Source organism: Saccopteryx leptura, chromosome 2, assembly GCF_036850995.1.
Source record: "Saccopteryx leptura isolate mSacLep1 chromosome 2, mSacLep1_pri_phased_curated, whole genome shotgun sequence".
Lineage (NCBI taxonomy): Eukaryota > Metazoa > Chordata > Mammalia > Chiroptera > Emballonuridae > Saccopteryx > Saccopteryx leptura.
The window spans coordinates 334,363,217-334,382,005 of record NC_089504.1 but is presented as its reverse complement, the minus strand read 5'-3'; the positions used below and the strand labels follow the sequence as shown (position 1 = coordinate 334,382,005).

General features: G+C 41.0%; 1 protein-coding gene across 1 annotated transcript in view; it reads right to left on the bottom strand.

Moving 5' to 3' along the window:
• The window catches only part of BLMH (bleomycin hydrolase), a 46,979-nt gene extending 29,398 nt beyond the window's left edge, over positions 1 to 17,581 (bottom strand). The window contains exons 1-6 of the mRNA XM_066363584.1: positions 17,289 to 17,581; positions 16,782 to 16,979; positions 13,835 to 13,944; positions 10,359 to 10,500; positions 9,472 to 9,560; positions 8,119 to 8,211 (exon numbers count right to left, since the gene is read on the bottom strand). Coding sequence (XP_066219681.1) covers positions 8,119 to 8,211; positions 9,472 to 9,560; positions 10,359 to 10,500; positions 13,835 to 13,944; positions 16,782 to 16,979; positions 17,289 to 17,301 — 645 coding nt within the window. The 5' untranslated portion in view covers positions 17,302 to 17,581. The remainder of the gene's footprint in view (positions 1 to 8,118; positions 8,212 to 9,471; positions 9,561 to 10,358; positions 10,501 to 13,834; positions 13,945 to 16,781; positions 16,980 to 17,288) is intronic.
• Positions 17,582 to 18,789: the final 1,208 nt, after the last annotated feature.

Here is an 18,789-nt window from a genome sequence, read left to right as displayed (position 1 = left end):
TGATCTGCCCCTCTTTCTCCACCCCAGTCACCAATGCATCCAAATTCATCACTTATTATCTCTTATTATTTGTACCACGCATTTGTATACACCAGGGGTCCCCAAACTACGGCCCATGGGCCGCATGCGGCCCCCTGAGGCCATTTATCCGGCCCCCGCCGCACTTCTGGACGAAGCACCTCTTTCATTGGTGGTCAGTGAGAGGAGCACATTGACCACCTCATTAGCCAAAAGCAAACCCATAGTTCCCATTGAAATACTGGTCAGTTTGTTGATTTAAATTTACTTGTTCTTTATTTTAAATATTGTATTTGTTCCCGTTTTGTTTTTTTACTTTAAAATAAGATATGTGCAGTGTGCATAGAGATTTGTTCATAGTTTTTTTTATAGTCCGGCCTCCAACGGTCTGAGGGACAGTGAACTGGCCCCCTGTGTAAAAAGTTTGGGGACCCCTGGTATACACTGTTATATTCAAGAGAAATGAACCTTACATTTACTAAATGTGCCTATTTTTTGCTAGATACTATATACATATTTGCTAGGTTCGCTTAATTCTCATAATACTCTCTTAAGTTATAATTTCCCCTCCTTTTTTCAAAAAAGATCAAGGCTTGGCCCTGGCCAGTTGGCTCAGTAGATAGAGCGTCGGCCCCACATGCGGACATCCCAGGTTCAATCCCCGATTAGGGCACACATAAGAAGCAAGTATCTGCTTCTCTTCCCCTGCCTTCCCCCTCTACTTTCTCTCTTCCACTCTCGCAGCCAGTGGCTCAACTGGTTTGAGCATCAGCCCCTAGCCACTGAGGACAGCTCAGCTGGTCCGAGCGTTGGACTCAGGCACTGAGGATGGCTCAGTTGATTTGAGCATCGGCCCCATACAGGGTTGCCGGGTGGATCGGTCAGGGCACATGTGAGAGGAGTCTACCTCCCCTCCTCTCAGTTTAAAAAAAAAAAAAAGAGCTCAAGGCTCAAAGAAATTAAATAATGTACTTATGGTCACATACCAGTAAGTGGCAGAACTACACTCTGAAGCCACACACAATCCAAAAAAAAAGTACTGTTCCATGGGTCCAGAGTTTAATAAATAAATAAATAAATGGAATCACACTATATACTCTCTTTTGTATCTGGCCTCCTTTACTGACAATGCTGTGAGATGAACTCACAGGGCTGTATCAGTAATTTGTTCTTTAGTTGTTCTGCACTTCTGCCAATACCCGGCATTATAATTTTACTTTTGTGGTGGGTATGTATGTAATGGTATCTCAGTGTAGTTTTAATTGGCATTTCCCTGATAAGCATGGTCAGATTTTAAAGGCCCTTAGTAACCTCATTCAGCCTTTGCAAACTCTGAACTCCAGTCAGACTTTGGAAAGGATATTTGGCTCCAAGCCAATTAACAATAGTTAAACAAGCTCTAATTCAAAAATGTCTCCAAAGTAAAATTTCCAGGGTCCCTGATACAATATTTTCTTGATAAGAGACTCTGCTATTCTGAAATGACATTCCCTGTTCCCAAAGGTACAAAACTGGCAGTAAGCTTTGGATATCCAAGTCTGCTCTCTGGTGGGCAACTTAGAAAAGTCACTTGCTTCTCATGAAGATGCATTTGGCATTCAGGACAAAAGAAGATACTGGACACTGAACACAAGTCATTACACCAAACTGAAAATTGGTGAATAATAGAATCAGGATAAAAAAGGAAAAGGACAAAGAAAGCAGGAGACGAGGAACATGGGAAAAGAATGTGTGGCTTCCAAAGACAAATGATGTGGGATTGAGTCAATTTCCATACCCAGGGTTAACGAGCAGAGAGACATCAAATGAGAAGAGAAAGTCAGGATGGAATAGTTACAGTCATAAATACTTAAAAGGGTATTAAAGAGAGTTTAAAGCCAGCTACAAGCAGACACAATCCTGGGTTGAGAGTCATAGTAAAGTCTAAAGCACTAGATAAAGATTAGTAACTTCTATTATAAAAATGCAAAACTACAGTGTCCTTAAGAAATTATCTACCCTAATTTCTTAGTTTTATTGATGGAGAAACGAGGCTCAAAGGTAAAATGACTTACTGATCACAGAGTAGAAATGCCATAAGGACACAAAAGTGGTCACAGAAAGCAGCTGAACTTTGAAGCAAGTTCAGTGTTGACGGTAAATGAGCTAGTTACCAGAGGGAAGGAGTAGGGACCTTGGTGACTAGACCTGCAGAGAAAGGGGAAAGAGGAGAAGATGGCTCTCTACTGCTTTCTGGTGGGGAATGAAAGGAAGGCACGGATCTGTTTTTAAAACAACAAAAACAACTGTGCCTGCAAAAGAAGGCAGGGAGATACTTTCTGGAAGCATTAGATATATTTTCAGGCAAAGAAAACACATATTAAGAGTACATTTAAAAAATATGTGCCCTTTTTTCTGTGATGTTAAAGAAAATGAGCTCATCTGCAGAGCTCCATATAGATTATAATAGTCAAATGATGACCTTGAGACTACTTTCAGAGTGGTGTTTGAATCAAAGAAATACACTGAAAACTCTCTAGGTCCAACCCAGAACTACTGAACCTGCATTTTAACAAGATCTCCAGGGGATTCATACACACATTAAAGTTTGAAAGCATTACTTTAGATCACACCTATTCTTTCCCTCCTCCAGTGCCTTGCTTCTTTGACTTTTATTTCTCTCACTCATATATCCCTTTCCACACACTGGTGCCCTCACACTCCCCAGCCACCAAAAGGCCTTCTCATATCTGCAAGCCCCCCCCCTTAAGATACCATGACATCACTAATTCTTTCCTTTTCCTTGTCAGTTGTTTTCAACTGCCAGTCTGTGGACGGGTGTTAGTCCATCAGAAATTTCGTGCTGGTGGAAGAAAAGGAAGATGGGGAGAGGTAGAGGAGGCAGAAGAGGGACACATGGTGATGGAGAGAGACTGGATTTGGGGTGGTGAACACACAATACAATATACAGGTGATATAATATATAACTGTAGACTTGAAACCTATAGAATTTTATTAACCATTATAACCCCAATAAATTCAATAAAAAGTTCTACTTCTAGAATTATAACCTACAGGTACACACACACATATGCAAAATGTTGTGTATAAGATTGTTTATGGCAGTGTATAAAATAGAAGTTTGAAAATAACCACAATGTCCATTGACAGGGATCAGTTAAATTATTTATGGTATATACAAACAATGGCATACCATACAAATATTTTTTAAAATGTGGAAATTCTTATTCATTCATTCATTTTAGAGAGGAGAGAGAGACAGAGAGAGAATGGGGAAAGGAGCAGGAAGCATCAACTTCCATATGTGTCTTGACCAGGCAAGGCCAAGGTTTCAAACCAGTGACCTCAGCGTTCCAGGTCTATGCTTTATCGATTGCGCCACCACAGGTCAGGCCAAGAAGTTCTTGATGTATCAATATGGAAAGATTTCCAAGATATGTTGTTAATATACTAACATTTGTGACTCAAAAGGAGGGGGAAAAGAATATATACTTGTATTGGATTGTATAAAAAAATAAACGGAAAAATAACTAACTTGTAGTAGAATTAACAAATTAATAAAACTAATTTGGGGTATGTGGGAACTCAGAAAATGGAAAACAGGGTTGAAAAAAGACTTTTCACTGTATGTTTTTTTATATTTTTGATATTAAAAGAAAATTTTTAAATAAAAATCTTTAAAATAAAAAATAAAGCTATAGATAACTAGATTTTTCATAGGAGAATCAATTTTTTAGGTCTAAGTCTAGGACTATATAATGCTTTTTTTTTTTTTTTTTTCCTGAAGCTGGAAACAGGGAGAGACAGTCAGACTCCTGCATGCGCCCGACCGGGATACCACCCGGCATGCCCACAAGGGGCGATGCTCTGCCCACCAGGGGGCAATGCTCTGCCCCTCCGGGGCGCCGCTCTGCCACGACCAGAGCCACTCTAGCGCCTGGGGCAGAGGCCAAGAAGCCATCCCTAGTGCCCGGGCCATCTTTGCTCCAATGGAGCCTCAGCTGCGGGAGGGGAAGAGAGAGACAGAGAGGAAGGAGGGGGGGGGGGGTGGAGAAGCAAATGGGTGCCTCTCCTATGTGTCCTGGCCGGGAATCGAACCCGGGTCCCCCGCACGCCAGGCCGACGCTCTATATAATGCTTTTAAGAACTGAGAATCACTGCTATAGAATTTCCTAAGTAAATGATAATGGCTTCTTGTATCTTTTCATGGCACTGAAAAATATTATTTCTAGTCTGTTTTATGTTGTTTTTAACAGCTTTGATGTAGAACACATTAATAATCCTAAAGTGATCTGGAGGCTAAAAAGAGTAGATGCACACCCTGGCCGAATAGCTCGTTGGGTAGAGCATCGTCTACTCTAGATACACAGAGGTTGACACAGTGGTTCTCAAAATTTTTGAAGTCGGGTGCATTTAAAATCCTAGGAATAATTGTAATCGTAGGCGTACTATATACAAATTTCTGAGAAATGTTATAATAATTAAGTCAAATATTAAAGAAAAAAATATAAAGTTCAAGCGTGCTTTTATGGTAATTAAATGAAATAAATAGGACAAAATTAAACTTATTCTGACATTAAAAACATTTTTATGCTACATTTTTTGTTATGCTTTTTAGAATTCATAAAAAAGAGGGGTTAAAAATAAAAAATGACAAAAAAGTTATCTTTTTATATATATAGATTCATAGTAAGTAAATCTTACATTCTTAGTAAGATTTAGTCAATTCGGCAGGTCCTGGTGCGAATGTGTTAAGTTTTTTCATTCTTGTGTTTATGAGAAACATGAGCCTGATGTGTCCTAGTGATTTCTTCAATGTTTGGGCATATATCTGAAAGGCAAACTCATTTCCTCGTCAATACATTGGAGAATTCCTCTTTTTACTCTTAATTGTGTTGAATACAGAAAACCCCCACCATACATATCACCTTAACTTTACACCAAACAAAGGACAGAAGACACTTGCTTCCAGTCTTTCCGGGGGAACATGGGGGGAGTGTAAACAATCCAGCACCACAGCTTTAAAGCCTTTTGCAACCTAATTAGGCAAGTGAGGTGGGGGGTTGGGCAGACTGTCCGTTTACAGCCAATTCCCCACACCTCTGTCCCCCAAAAATCTAAACTCCAAAAACCCTATTGGTTTTCTGGTCCCCAACAGGCACATATTTCTCTGAATACCATAGGGCGCAACTGGAAATCTTCTAGGGTGCACCAGTGCGCCCTGGCGCACACTTTGAGAACCACTGGGTTGATTTTGATCCCTGGTCAGGGTAATACAGAAACAGATTGATGTTTCTGTCTCTCTCTAAAATTAATCAATAAATTAAAAAAAAAAAAAGAGTAGCTGCACTGAGAAAACATTGCAATAGAGGTGACAACGTTTCCAAAACAGATTTGACTTGTCATCTTATCAAGCAACCTGTACTTCTCTTCCCTCAGAAAGAATGCTTTAAGCATATAACCCCTTCCATTCAAAGCTTTCAGAGCTTCATGGCTGTTGGTAAGACATCATTTTGATATGCCTACAAGGTCAGGAATATCATAGGTACTAATCTTTGGCTTTACAACCATAGCTACACTTCTCATTACCAAAGAGTTGGGTTCAATAAAGAGGAGTCCTTTGGAAGATTGTAAAATCTAAAAACCTATCATACATAATTCTGTAGTCAACAGTTTAGGCAGAATCATTAAGTAAATAATCTTAAAAGCATCCATACTCGGGGGAAAAAAAAAAAGCATCCATACTCGATATTTGGTATGATGGTGTCTTACTATTTTTCCAAGGTACGAGTAGGAGAGGAAAGATATGTGATACGTATCTGCCCTAATTCATATCAGCCAACCTCATGAACAAGAGTGGATCTTAGCTATATCCTTTAAAACAGCAGTTCTTAACCTGTGGGTCGCGACCCCGGCGGGGTCGCCTAAAGCCATCAGAAAATACATAATGCATATCAGGTATTTACATTCCGAATCATAACTGTAGCAAAATTACAGTTATGAAGTAGCCACCAAAATTATTTTTTGGTTTGGGGTCACCGCAACATGAGGAACTGTATTGTGGGGTCACAGCATTAGAAAGGTTGAGAACCACTGCTTTAAAAGATCATTAAAGTGGCCTGACCTGTGGTGGTGCAGTGGACAAAACCTCAACCTGGAACACTGAGGTCCCCGGTTAGGAACCCTGGGCTTGCCTGGTCAAGGCACATATGAGAGTTGGGAGTTGATGCTTCCTGCTCCTCCCCCCTTGTGTCTCCCTTCTCTCTCTCTCTCTCTCTCTCTCTCTCTCTCTCTCAAATGAATAAATAAAATCTTTAAAAAATAAAAAAATTTAAAAGATCATTAAAGTAAACATCAAAAGCCAACAGGATGACTATGATCTGCAAGAAATATTGTCTGGGTCCTTTTCCATAACTGTTTATAGAAAATTCATCCTCATTACATCCTACCCCCTTACTATAATCATGTATGCAAGAGACACAGCCTCAACAAGAGAATCATTCCAAGCAGGAAGGAGAGAGAACATTAACTGAACTACTGCTATATGCTACGCCTTGCATTCTTTTTAATTTTTTATTTGATTCCCACCAAAAATCCAATAAGGAATATATTTTAAGTCCCAAACTGAATTTTAGACAGGTTAAGTATTTTACCCAAGATCAGAGCTGCTAAGTGATAGAGCCAGAATTGAAATCCTTGTCCACCTATTTCTTTTCTACTACACCCAGAAACCTATATAATTTTGTTAGTCAATGTCACTCCAGAATATTAAAAAAAAAAAAAAAAAAAAAGTAAACAGGCCCTGGCTGGTTGGCTCAATGGTAGAGCACTGTGTGGAAGTCCCAGGTTCGAGTTCCAGTCAGGGCATACAGGAGAAGCAACCATTTGCTTCTCCTCCTTTAGATTATAGATGATATTAATTTAGATTTGTTTATGCTTTTTAGCTTTTCCAAAATGTTTTCTTTTTCTTCTTTCTTTTTCAGGTGGGAGGAGGGGAAGATAAGGAGGCAGACTCCTGCATGCACCCAAACCAGGATCTACCTGGCAACCCCGTCTATGGCTGATGCTTGAGCACCGAGCTATTTTTAAGGCATGAGGCTGACATGCCCAGACCAACTGAGCTATCCTCAGCGCCCTGGGCCATGTTCGAACCTATCAAGTCACTGGCTGCAGGAGGGGAAGAGGAAGAGAAGGGGGAGAAGGAGGAGGGGGAGAAGCAAACGGTAGCTTCTCCTGTGTGCCTTGACAGGAAATCAAACCTGGGATGTTCACACACCGGCTGATGCTCTATCCACTGAGCAACTGGCCAGGGCTCCAAATGTTTTCTGATACAACCATCAACATTATTATTTTACATACATTATTTTAACTGATATAACCATCAATAGTTTCCCATCTTTATTCCTACAGAATAAAGCCAAAAGTCTTGGTATCTCCTAAGAGCCCTCATAGCTCTGCCTTTCTAGCTTAATTTGCTCCCAATCACACTTACACAAAGTTTCAGCTACACTACTCTCTGAAAATTACACTTTTGTTCATGCTATTCCTTTTGTCTAGAACAGTCTTTCCTATTATCCACCTGGTAAATTCCTACTGCTCTTTTAAGAGCTGGCTCAAAGACCTTCCCCACAACACCTTCAGCTGACTGAATTAGTCCCTCCTTCCTCTATGACAACCACAAAATCCTTTTTTTACACATCTCTAACACAGGATTTATAAATATCCATGTGTTTGTTTTCCCAACAGACTGAGCTCCTTGAGAGTAGAGATTGTCCTCATCATCTCTGTATCCAGTGTCAAACTCAGAGAAGGTATTCAATACTTATGAAGTGAATAAGACAACGAATTATATAGATCACTAAACTCATAATTAGAAGATGGAATTATATAGATCACTAAACTCATAATTAGAAGATGGAAGTAACTACAAGTCCCATACTAAAATGCCAAGTCTATACCTGTTTTTACAGCTGTAAAATAAGTAAGTTTTCAATTCAACATTTATTGTAATGACTATTCTTCTTAATCAATTTAATGGATGGGAATATTCTGAGAGTTCTTTAGAAGGGTGAGAAAAAAAATCCAAGTAATTGTTATTACCTCCTCCATCATGGAATCCTGTGTATCTGAGATTTCTCCTTTGGTTGCTCCAGTGCATACAAGGTTCCGAAGTCGTATACAGAATTCTCTCATCTATGACAGAAAGTTAGTCAGAACCACAATATTTACCCAAATTCAAATGTAAATGAGCCTAACAGACCAATACTAGTTCTATTTTAAAGTATATCTCAGCCAAGACCCAGGGCAAAGTTCATAAAAGCAAATGTGTTTTTCCCCAGTCTACTTGAACATAGAACTAAAAACACTTTTCATAAATAAGAAAAAATCATGGATTATTCCCAGACTTCTAGAAGAACAGCTTCTACTCTGAAACAGATAGTACCCTCTGTGACAATACATGCCTGGGTATGGGGAAAACATCTAATTCCATAATGCCTGTGATCCTTAGGATAAACAGCAGACTTAAGATGATTATGCCATTAAGGCACTCTCAAAGATTTTGATTTAGAATTTTAATTGGTTGTCTATTTCTCTGTCAAATCATTAGAACCATGGCTATGCCATCCCCCAATAAAGTTTTCACTTTTGTTATTTTCTATTTTTAGAAGTGCCAAAGATAAAGGTGAATGTGAAATCTAACCACAACGCTAAAGAGAATTTTGCTCTTGTCTGAAAGAGAACTCAGTGCTATACTATTAATGATCTATTAGTCTGTGGATAAGAATCCCAGCATTTCCTGAGTGGAAAAATAACCTACTTCTAATATTGGGGAAATACATCTACAGTGCACTTTAAAATGTAATCTTTCTCTCAGAGATGACAGATCCCATGTAGCCTCATAGATCAGGATAGCAAACTCTAGCAACTCCCAGTTCTCAAAAAAGATGTCTGGCTGACAAAGAAACATCCCTATAGGATTTATAGTCCTCCTTGGGAAATGGGTTACATCAAGAAGAGAGGATGATTTATTAAGACAAATGAAGCAATAAAAAGCAGTTCAATGACTACATCAAATCTTTAGTGTAGGAACAAACTCCACTGATGTGGCGTGGGGAAGCCTCTGTCTTTGTAGATTTATTAGTATATAAAGCCTCCCAGCCCACCTCCACTAGACCCAAGTGAGAGGCACAGTACCCAGTGTGCTTCTCCATATTAGCTGAACACAGAACTTTCTTTCCTGACTACCAGAAGAAAACATTAAACTTAATAGAAATAAAAAGAGAAAAGTTAAAAAAAAAAACCCTAATCTCAATTGCTTTTGAGAGACACTGGTTAGCAATCTTGTACATAAACTGTGTACACTGAAAAGCTCAGAAATCCCCCTGGAAAGTAAGTTGGAAGTTTTAAGCTAAGTACAGTAAATTCCATCCAAACCTGCTCCATATGCTGTACCTTGTGATTCAGAATATCATTCATCCTTCTGGTTGCCTCTGTTGAATGAGATTCAGGGAAGCACTTCTTAGGAACAACACCATATTTTTCTAAAATAAAATAAATTTTAGTGTTCAAGAAGGTAAAAGTAAACTCCAGCACTGAACCCTGGAAAAAATAGCTATTGCTTTAAAAACTAGGCCCTATTTTGTTGTTCTAATTCAGAAAACTTAACAATTTTATGCTTTATAAAATTAAACAGGTTATTTTATTTTTATTTTTTTAAGATTTTATTTATTCATTATAGAGAGGGGAGAGAGAGAGAGAGAAGGGGGGAGAAGCAGAAAGCATCAACTCCCATATGTGCCTTGACCAGGCAAGCCCAGGGTTTTGAACCGGCGACCTCAGCGTTTCTAGGTTGACGCTTTATCCACTGCGTCACCACAGGTCAGGATAAACAGGTTATTTAATCTCCATATTTATCCATCTATCTTTGATTTAATTCTATTCTTTTTATCTACCATATTTTGCAAAATGCTCAACATAATCAGGTTTTCTCAAAAGACAACTTTTTAGAATGAGGACATTTTCAAACAGTTGCAGTTTCAATGTGTTTCTTTCTTCATTATATCAATTCATAAGAAATAAGCTTTTGCATTAAAGTTAGTTCTAGTTAATACAACCTTTTCTTTTTTAACCCACCCTTCACAGTACATATCTCTTTACCTCTCATTTAATAAAGGCACTTTATAGGTAAGAATGTGAAATAAAAGTTCTTAGGGCTAACTACGTACCATTCTGGGAGACCAATTCTACTCTGTACATAACCACCAAAGAAATAGCCTATGCCTAACTACAGAGCCTTGCTTAATCATGCTGTTTCATTTCCATTACAGAAAGGCTCTTACCAACAACATTGACAAGCATATCCCATTGTCCACCATCGTTTGCAGGATTCGTAAGCAAATATTGCACCAGCCTTCCATCCTCAGGCTCCTTTTTCTGGGCAGTGTCCACAAAAGCATTTAAGAAATAGTAACAGCGTTCAACCTAGAATAGAGAAGTTAAATACAATTATAGTAAGCCCCCCAAGTTACAAACATCCAACCTACATACAACTCGTACTTACGAACGGAGCAGCGTTAAGGGCTACTGGTAATCAACTGCAGTTGGACATTAGAGAAAATGAGTCCAGAGACTCTATGGTCAGAGTTACTCAACTCCCATGGCAAAGAACTAACCAATGAACACCTTATGGAACTACAGTAGCATTTAGGGAAGAAAACAGGGACCTAGAAACTCCAGAACCAAAAGTTTTCTACAAAAGAGCTAACAGATGCCTGACCAGTGGTGGTACCATTGATAGAGCATCAACCTGGGATGCTGAGGTCTCAGGTTTGAAACCCCGAGGTTGCCAGCTTGAGCACAGGCTCATCTGGCTTGAACATAGGCTCACCAGTTTGAGAGCAGGGTCTCTGGCTTGAGATCATCAATATGATCCCACAGTTGCTAGCTTCAGCCCAAGGTCGCTGGCTTGAGTGAGGGGTCATGGGCTCAGCTTGAGCCCCTGGTCAAGTCACGTTATGAGAAGCAGTCATTGAACTAAAGGGACTCAACTATGAGTTGATGCTTCTCATCTCTCTCCCCCTGCTCCTGCATCTCTCTCACTAAAAAAATAAAAATAAATTTTAAAGAGTTAGCTGACGCTCTTTGTCTTATTGAAACAGAAATGGCAAAGTTAGAGGAGCAAGATCTTGATACAGAAAGGTTCACCAAAGTTTATCATATGGATACTGAAGGCCTGAGATGCTACAGAGCCATTTATCATGAGAAAAAGAAAAGCTCTGTACAAACCTCCTTTATGCCCATTTTAGGAAACTGACTCCTGCAGCAGAATCAAATCCTGACTCTCTAACACCAGTCCCATCCTAACAATCCAAGATTGTTTAAGGTTATATTTGAAAATGCTTATGCATTTAGATGCAGAGAAAGGTAAAAAATAAATACTATGTTAAGACAAACATCTGTCCAAGTTCCAGGTAAATGTACCTGTTCCAACTTACAAGAAATTCAACTTAAGAACCTACAGAACCTATCTCATTCATAACCTGGGGATTGCCTGACAAAAAAAAAAGAGAGTCTGACCAGGCGGTGGCGCAGTGGATAGACCATCGGACTGGAATATGGAGGACTCAGGTTCAAGACCCCGAGGTCGCCAGCTTGAGCACAGGCTCGTCTGGTTTGAGCAAAGCTCACCAGCTTTATCCCAAGGTCGCTGGCTTGAGCAAGGGGTTACTCGGTCTGCTGTAGCCCCACAGTCAAGGCACATTGCTTTCTCATAAAGCAATCAATGAACAACTAAGGTGTCTCAACGAAAAACTAATGATTGATGCTTCTCATCTCTCTTCGTTCCTGTCTATCTATCCCTCTCTCTGACTCTCTGTCTCTGTTAAAAAATAAAAAAGAGATAGGCCCTGGCCGGTTGGCTCAGTGGTAGAGCGTCGGCCTGGCATGCAGAAGTCCCGGGTTCGATTCCCGGCCAGGGCACACAGGAGAGGCGCCCATCTGCTTCTCCACCCCTTCCCCTCTCCTTCCTCTCTGTCTCTCTCTTCCCCTCCCGCAGCGAGGCTCCATTGGAGCAAAGATGGCCTGGGCGCTGAGGATGGCTCCTTGGCCTCTGCCCCAGGCGCTGGAGTGGCTCTGGTAGCGACAGATCGACGCCCCGGAGGGGCAGAGCATCACCCCCTGGTGGGCAGAGCATCGCCCCCTGGTGGGCGTGCCAGGTGGATCCTGGTCGGGCGCATGCGGGAGTTTGTCTGACTGTCTATCCCCGTTTCCAGCTTCAGAAAAATACAAAAAAATAAAAATAAATAAAAATAAAAAAGAGAGAGCTAATACCTTTATTTGCATTATCAACAAAACAGGAGTCTTAGAACTACTGTAGACCTAACATACTAGTTTTCTTTTTTTGAATACATATAATAGACATTTTAGTTTCAGGTGGGGTTTTATTTGCTTTTTTTTATTGAGGCATAATTGACATTATATTAGTTTCAGATGTATATAGTAGGTATTTTTAAACTAAATTAGGTAACTAAATATCAGTATCTAGCCTCATAAAAATATTTAGTTTCTTCTCATATTTGTGTGTACATATTCTGATATTTTATCTGAAACAAGACATTGCTTTATTTTGAAAATAAAATCTGGGCCCTGGCCGGTTGGCTCAGAAGTAGAGTGTTGGCCTGGCGTGCAGGAGTCCTGGGTTCGATTCCCAGCCAGGGCACACAGGAGAAGCACCCATCTGCTTCTCCACCCCTCCCCCTCTTCTTCCTTTCTGTCTCTCTCTTCCCCTCCCGCAGCTGAGGCTCCATTGGAGCAAAGTTGGCCAGGGCGCTGAGGATGGCTCCATGGCCTCTGCCTCAGGTGCTAGAATGGCTCTGGTTGCAACAGAGCATTGCTCCCTGGTGGGCATGCCAGGTGGATCCCGGTCGGGCGCATGTGGGAATCTGTCTGTCTGACTGCCTCGCCATTTCCAACTTCAGAAAAATACAAAAAAAAAGAAAGAAAAAAGAAAATAAAATCTGGTATTTAAAGCCTTCAATCAATAAACATCTAATAGACACTTACATAATATACATTAAAGAGTTAAAAAATTGAATAAAATATACTGTTTTCAGTTAAGTATTACCCAGAGAAGGGGAATTAGGTCCCAGAAAAACCAAATAACCAAAATAAAAAAGCTAAAAGAAATTATTGAAAACAAAATAACAAAATTTAAATAAGAAAGAACAAGGAAACAGACTTTATTATTTCATTGCAAAACCCAGCCACCTACCGGCTGACCAGGCGGTGGTGCAGTGGATAGGGTGTCGACCTGGGACGCTGAGGACCCAGGATTGAAACCTCGAGGTTGCCGGCCTAAGCGTGGGCTCACCAGCTTGAGTGCAGGGTCACCAGCTTGAGCATGGGATCATAGATATGACGCCATGGTCGCTGGCTTGAGCCTAAAGGTTGCCTGCTTAAAGCCCAAGGTCACTGGCTTGAGCAAGAGATCACTGGCTCAGCTGGCGCCCCTCAATCAAGGTACATATGAAAAAGCAATCAATGAACAACTAAAGTGCCAGAACAAGTTGATGCTTCTCATCTCTCTCCCTTCTGGTCTCTCTCTCCCTCCTTCTCTCTCCCTCTCTCTCTCAAACCTAGCTACCTACCAACCAAACCAGTTCTGCATTTGAAAAAGTCAACTTTGGATACTGTGGAAATCAGAATAAATGTTGCCACATCTACAAACAGAAGTAGGACTACAACTTGAAAAGAAATAAAGAGACAGTCCCTCTTAAGGTTCATAATAAAATAAAGACTCTCAAGATCAGTCCCATACCTTGTCCCAGAAAAAGAGGTAAGATTGGCTAAACTCAAATTCTTCAACATTTAATTTTTTCATGAATGGAAGTCTCATAACGTTCAGACAAGAAAAGATCCAGCATCGCCCTGAAACAAGAAAGCAAACAAGGAAATTATAATGTGTGTTCACACAGATTACATTGTATTTCCCAACAATGAACCCATGACAATATCTTGGACAACTTAAGACTACATCAGAAAAAGAGGAAAGCTTTAAAAAAAAATAACAAGTAATGATTACTATTTGTACTATGTAATTATGCAAAGGTATAATATTCTTTTTTTTTAGTCAGAGAGATACAAAGACAGTCAGACGGACAGGAAGGGAGAGAGAAGTATCAACTCACAGTTGCATAACTTTAGTTGTTCAATGATAGCTTCTCACATGCCTTGACTGGGGGGCTCAAGCTGAGCCAGTGACCCCTTGCTCAAGCCAGCAACCTTGGGGCTCAAGCCAGCGACCCCATGCTCAAGCTGGATGAGCTTGGGCTCAAGTCAGGAACCTTGGGGTTTTGAGCCTGGGACCCTCCATGTCCCAGGTTGATGCTCTATCCACTGCACCACCACTAGTCAGGCTAATATTCTTAACATATAAAAAAATCCCTACATATCATATAAAGAATCTTTTACATACCACCTAAGAAAATCACATTTGAAATACTGATAAAGAAACATGAGCAGAGATCATAAATAGATAATTTAATGGCCAAAAAATACAAGTGGTGACCAAAAAAAAATTTAAGTTCATGATAAGACACCTGTTAAGTGGGAAAACATTTTTTTTTAATTTATAATTTTAAAAATTTTATAGTGCCTAATACCGGCAAGGACTTGGGGAAACAGCATTATGATATACTTTGGATAGTAATCTAAACAGGTACTAAATATCTGAGGGCAATTTAGCAGTACGTGATCAAAGCTTTAAAAAGACCCTACCATTTAATCTGGAATATACAGTATATGCTTCAATATAAGGTAACCCTAACATAAGTAAATCTCCCTTCTCACAATGAGAACTAAAATACCGCATGCATCTTGGCACCAGAGCCTTTGCCATGATAAGATCTATTCTTTCAATCAGAACATATCATTTTTCTTCCACCTAGTATATGTCTGGATCACATACTAGATGCAATTTTTGAATCCATGCATGATGCTACCCCTAAACATTTAATGCCACACCTGAACTATACAATCACATTCATTTGTTCTGTTAGTGAATCACAAACTCTAATGTCATCATTTCCTGTACTGACTTACGCGATCTTTATTTCAGAAGGCCTATTTTACAATATCCAGGAATATACTGAGCTCAAATTTTTAAGAATGGATTCAATCAATTGATCTCTATAAGCATCCAGAACCAGCATGAATGGATGTCATTTTAGAGTAATGTCTTTATAAAATTGTGCTTTGCTTCAAAATAAATAAACTGCGAGTGCTCACTATGGAAGTCTTTGTAAGGCCTCAAATATGGAGTAACTCTTTTCTGAGGAAAATTCAGAGGGGGAAAAATGACTTTTATTTGAGAATAACTTTTACTAATATGAAAATATGTTCACAATATACCAGTAAGTAAAAAAGGTAGGTCGACTACCTAACAATATTTGAGGATCCATCCATGTTACCCACTCACACAGAACAAAGACCTAACAGAAAAAAATATTTACCTGTTGGTATTTTGCAAATATTCTTCATTGAACAAGTGACTTTATAACAAGAAAATAATAATAATAAAAGTAAGTAACTATAGTGTTTTCATGAGTCATTACTGAGTTGGTATACCTCATCTTTACCTTGTGTTTATCTGTACACCACCTTTCTCATATCTACTATATTATTTTCCATTGTGGGAATCTGCATGAACTGTTAATGTAAAAACTGCATGAAAATAAATTATATAACTCATGTGTAAAAGTGACACTACAGAATATATAAGACCTGTTCTCTTCCAAATAAACATTTCCAGGCTTTTCCCTAAGAGGTCACTGCAATCTAAATTATGTAGGGCCAATGTTACATTACTAACTATATAATTTGTAGCTTGATAGTCCATACCACCGAAGCACCTCCTATTGCAGCAAAATACGTATTCATTACTTTAAGGTCCTAATTTTTCCCTTAAAATTTAAAAGTCAACTTTATGGAGGTATAATTTACATGTAATAAAATATATCCATGTTAAATGTACAGTTTGAGTTCTTACTGGCTCTAAGCAAGCACTAATTTGTCAAAATAACAAAGATTGGGAATTGTTTTCAAATAGCCTTAAAACTTCCATTCAGTAAAATTTTATCATGAGAATGTCCTTCTCATTTAGATTCCTTTCACTGTGGCTGTTTTTCTGACAGTGGTTCTAGATAGCAGACAGGAAAACGAGAGCTCCTGACCAGTAAGACAGGAGAACTAAATGGTTTTCTGTATTGTAAACTGGTAACTGAGCCAACATTTGCCCAAGTTGCAACCACTAAGTATATTTAAAAGTAACATTTGTTGGCATGTTGATGAGATTACATGGTGTCTTTTTCATTTTATACACTTGATATGACCTTTAATGCAATGTTAGGGAGTCCTCTAGGAAATGAATGTTTTTGCGTGGTCTGTTTTGTACTAAGAGCATATATGTCCAAGACACGGGGATGCATACAATCACTTAAATTCAGCACAGAGTAGTACAGTGTATTACATTCAAACAGATAACCATGGGTGTGTCACTTTAGGGCTCAAATAAAATACACTAACAAGCCATAGAGCACCAAAAAAAAAATCACAAAGTAATGTTCTCGAACCTGCCTTTACTTGGGCCTATTCTCCAGGAATTTACCACCAGTTCTTTCAATACAAACCTCTGCTCCCCTAGACTCTTCTTAAAACAGGACAGTCAGGAGGTCAAGTAAAGTGTGCAGGAAGTTTTAAAAGTTCACCTGAGCACTTCTGGTTGGTGACTGGCTTGCCTTCCTGAGGCACAACGTGCTGGAACACATGCTGAGCCCTCTGCACTGTGGCCCTCTTCAGACAGATGTCCAGCAGGTCGTGGGTGGTCCCGACATTCTGGGCAAGCACGAACTGAGGGTCAGAATTCAGTTTCTGAATCAGAGCAGCTACTTTCTCCGAATTTAGTCCTGTTGGAAGACCAAATGGGATTACAACACCAAAAAGGGGTTGAAGAAGGATAATCCAGGACTCCCGTACCTTGGCTCTTAACTTTGTAATAGCATCCTGAGATGACTGTGGTAGTGGAGAAGCCCTTTACCGGCGTCCTCCGCCCCCCGCCCCCTATGCTGTCTTTCCCTAGGCCGCTCTAGCCCGCCCAAAGCGCTCCATCTCCGCCATCCCCCCAGGTCCCAGCCCCGGCCCTGCCCTGCTGCCGGTCCTCCGGCGCGCAGCGGCGCCAACGAGAGAGGTCCCGGCGGGGAAGAGCGGCGCCTCACCCGCGCTGTTCATGGCGCCCAAGCTGCCCGGTTGGAGAATGGTAGTTTTCGGGGTCCTCAGGCGAGCAACCAGGTTGCACGGTGGATCACTGCCTAAGACTTCCGACCTGCCTCTGGCACCCGGAGCGCCGGAAAGAGGAAACGTGCTGGGAGGCGGAGGAGTGCTGAGGCCGAGAGAAACGGGGTCCGTGGAGGGACAAAACTCCCTCCCTCGCGTTGCTGAGTCAGCGCCGGCGGGGCCCGCGGCGCTCTGGGGCGGACTGACGGGGGCGGGCTCGCTGACGTGGTCTGTCTTGCTGGCGTCCCCGCCCGGGTGGCCCCCGCAGCCTCTCCGCTGCCCACAGTACCCGGGCGGCGTCGGCGCCCTGGGCCAGCTGTGATGCCACTTCCAGGCCACGGGGGCACCGTACTAGGAACAGGCCAGCTCCAGTGGGGAACCTGAGAAGTTCTGTGCTGGTCCAAAGCCCGAATATTCTCGCTTTAGGACATTGACTCTATTAAGCCTTTAAAGAATCCAAAAGGCGTAGCGTAGGACGAAGTAGAGGGGCCGCATATTAAGTACAGGGCTTAGGACGACTCACCACAAAAGATGCACCCAAAGGCTCTTCCTATATGGAGGCGTCCTTTGCTGACCCATCACTGCATTTTCAGTGGCAACTTGTTGCTTGGGTTCTTTCTAGTCAGAACCAAGTTCTTGTATTTGAGGGGAAATTGGTACCAAGTTCTTCCCCACCCTCTCAGAAGTTACTACCACAGTTCTACAAATACCCCATATGCAAATTTCAGGAAAACTACCCATTCTGGGCTTCATGGAATTGGTAAGGGTCTCCTACTTAGCCCAGCATGTACTGTGGGGTTTAACTAAAGGGAGTGACAGAGGGCAGCCTTAAGCATCAATGGTGTTTTGCAAACGACGCTGTTTTGCCAGACGCTCTACAAAACCTACAAATGAATCCCTGCCGCGCTCAGCCCCCAAGCTATTAAGATAACTCAGCTGTTTTCCAAGATTTTGAGATTGTGAAGTCCTTTTATATTGTGTTTTGTGCCCTAAAATCCTTTTCTTTTTCCTTTTTTCGCGACTGAGGCAGGGACAGAGAGAGGGACAGATAGGTATAGACAGGGAGACAAATGAGAAGCATCAAGTCTTCTGTTGCAGCACCTTAGTTGTTCATTGATTGCTTTCTCATATGTGCCTTGACTTGGGGGCTGCAGCAGAGCAAGTGACTCCTTGCTCAAACCAGTGACCTTGGGCTTCAAGCCTGGGACCTTTGGGCTCAAGCCAGCGACCATGGGGTCACATCTATGATCCCACACTCAAACTAGTGAGCCCGTGCTAAAGCCGGTCAACCTCAGAGTTTCGAACCTGGGTCCTCTGGGTCCCAGTCCAGTATTCTATCCACTGCGCCACCAGCCTCAGTGCCCTGAAATCTTAACCCGTAGTGAGCTACTGGGGTGGGACCCATAGGTGATAAAACAGATACATGTATTCTTCCTTATCACA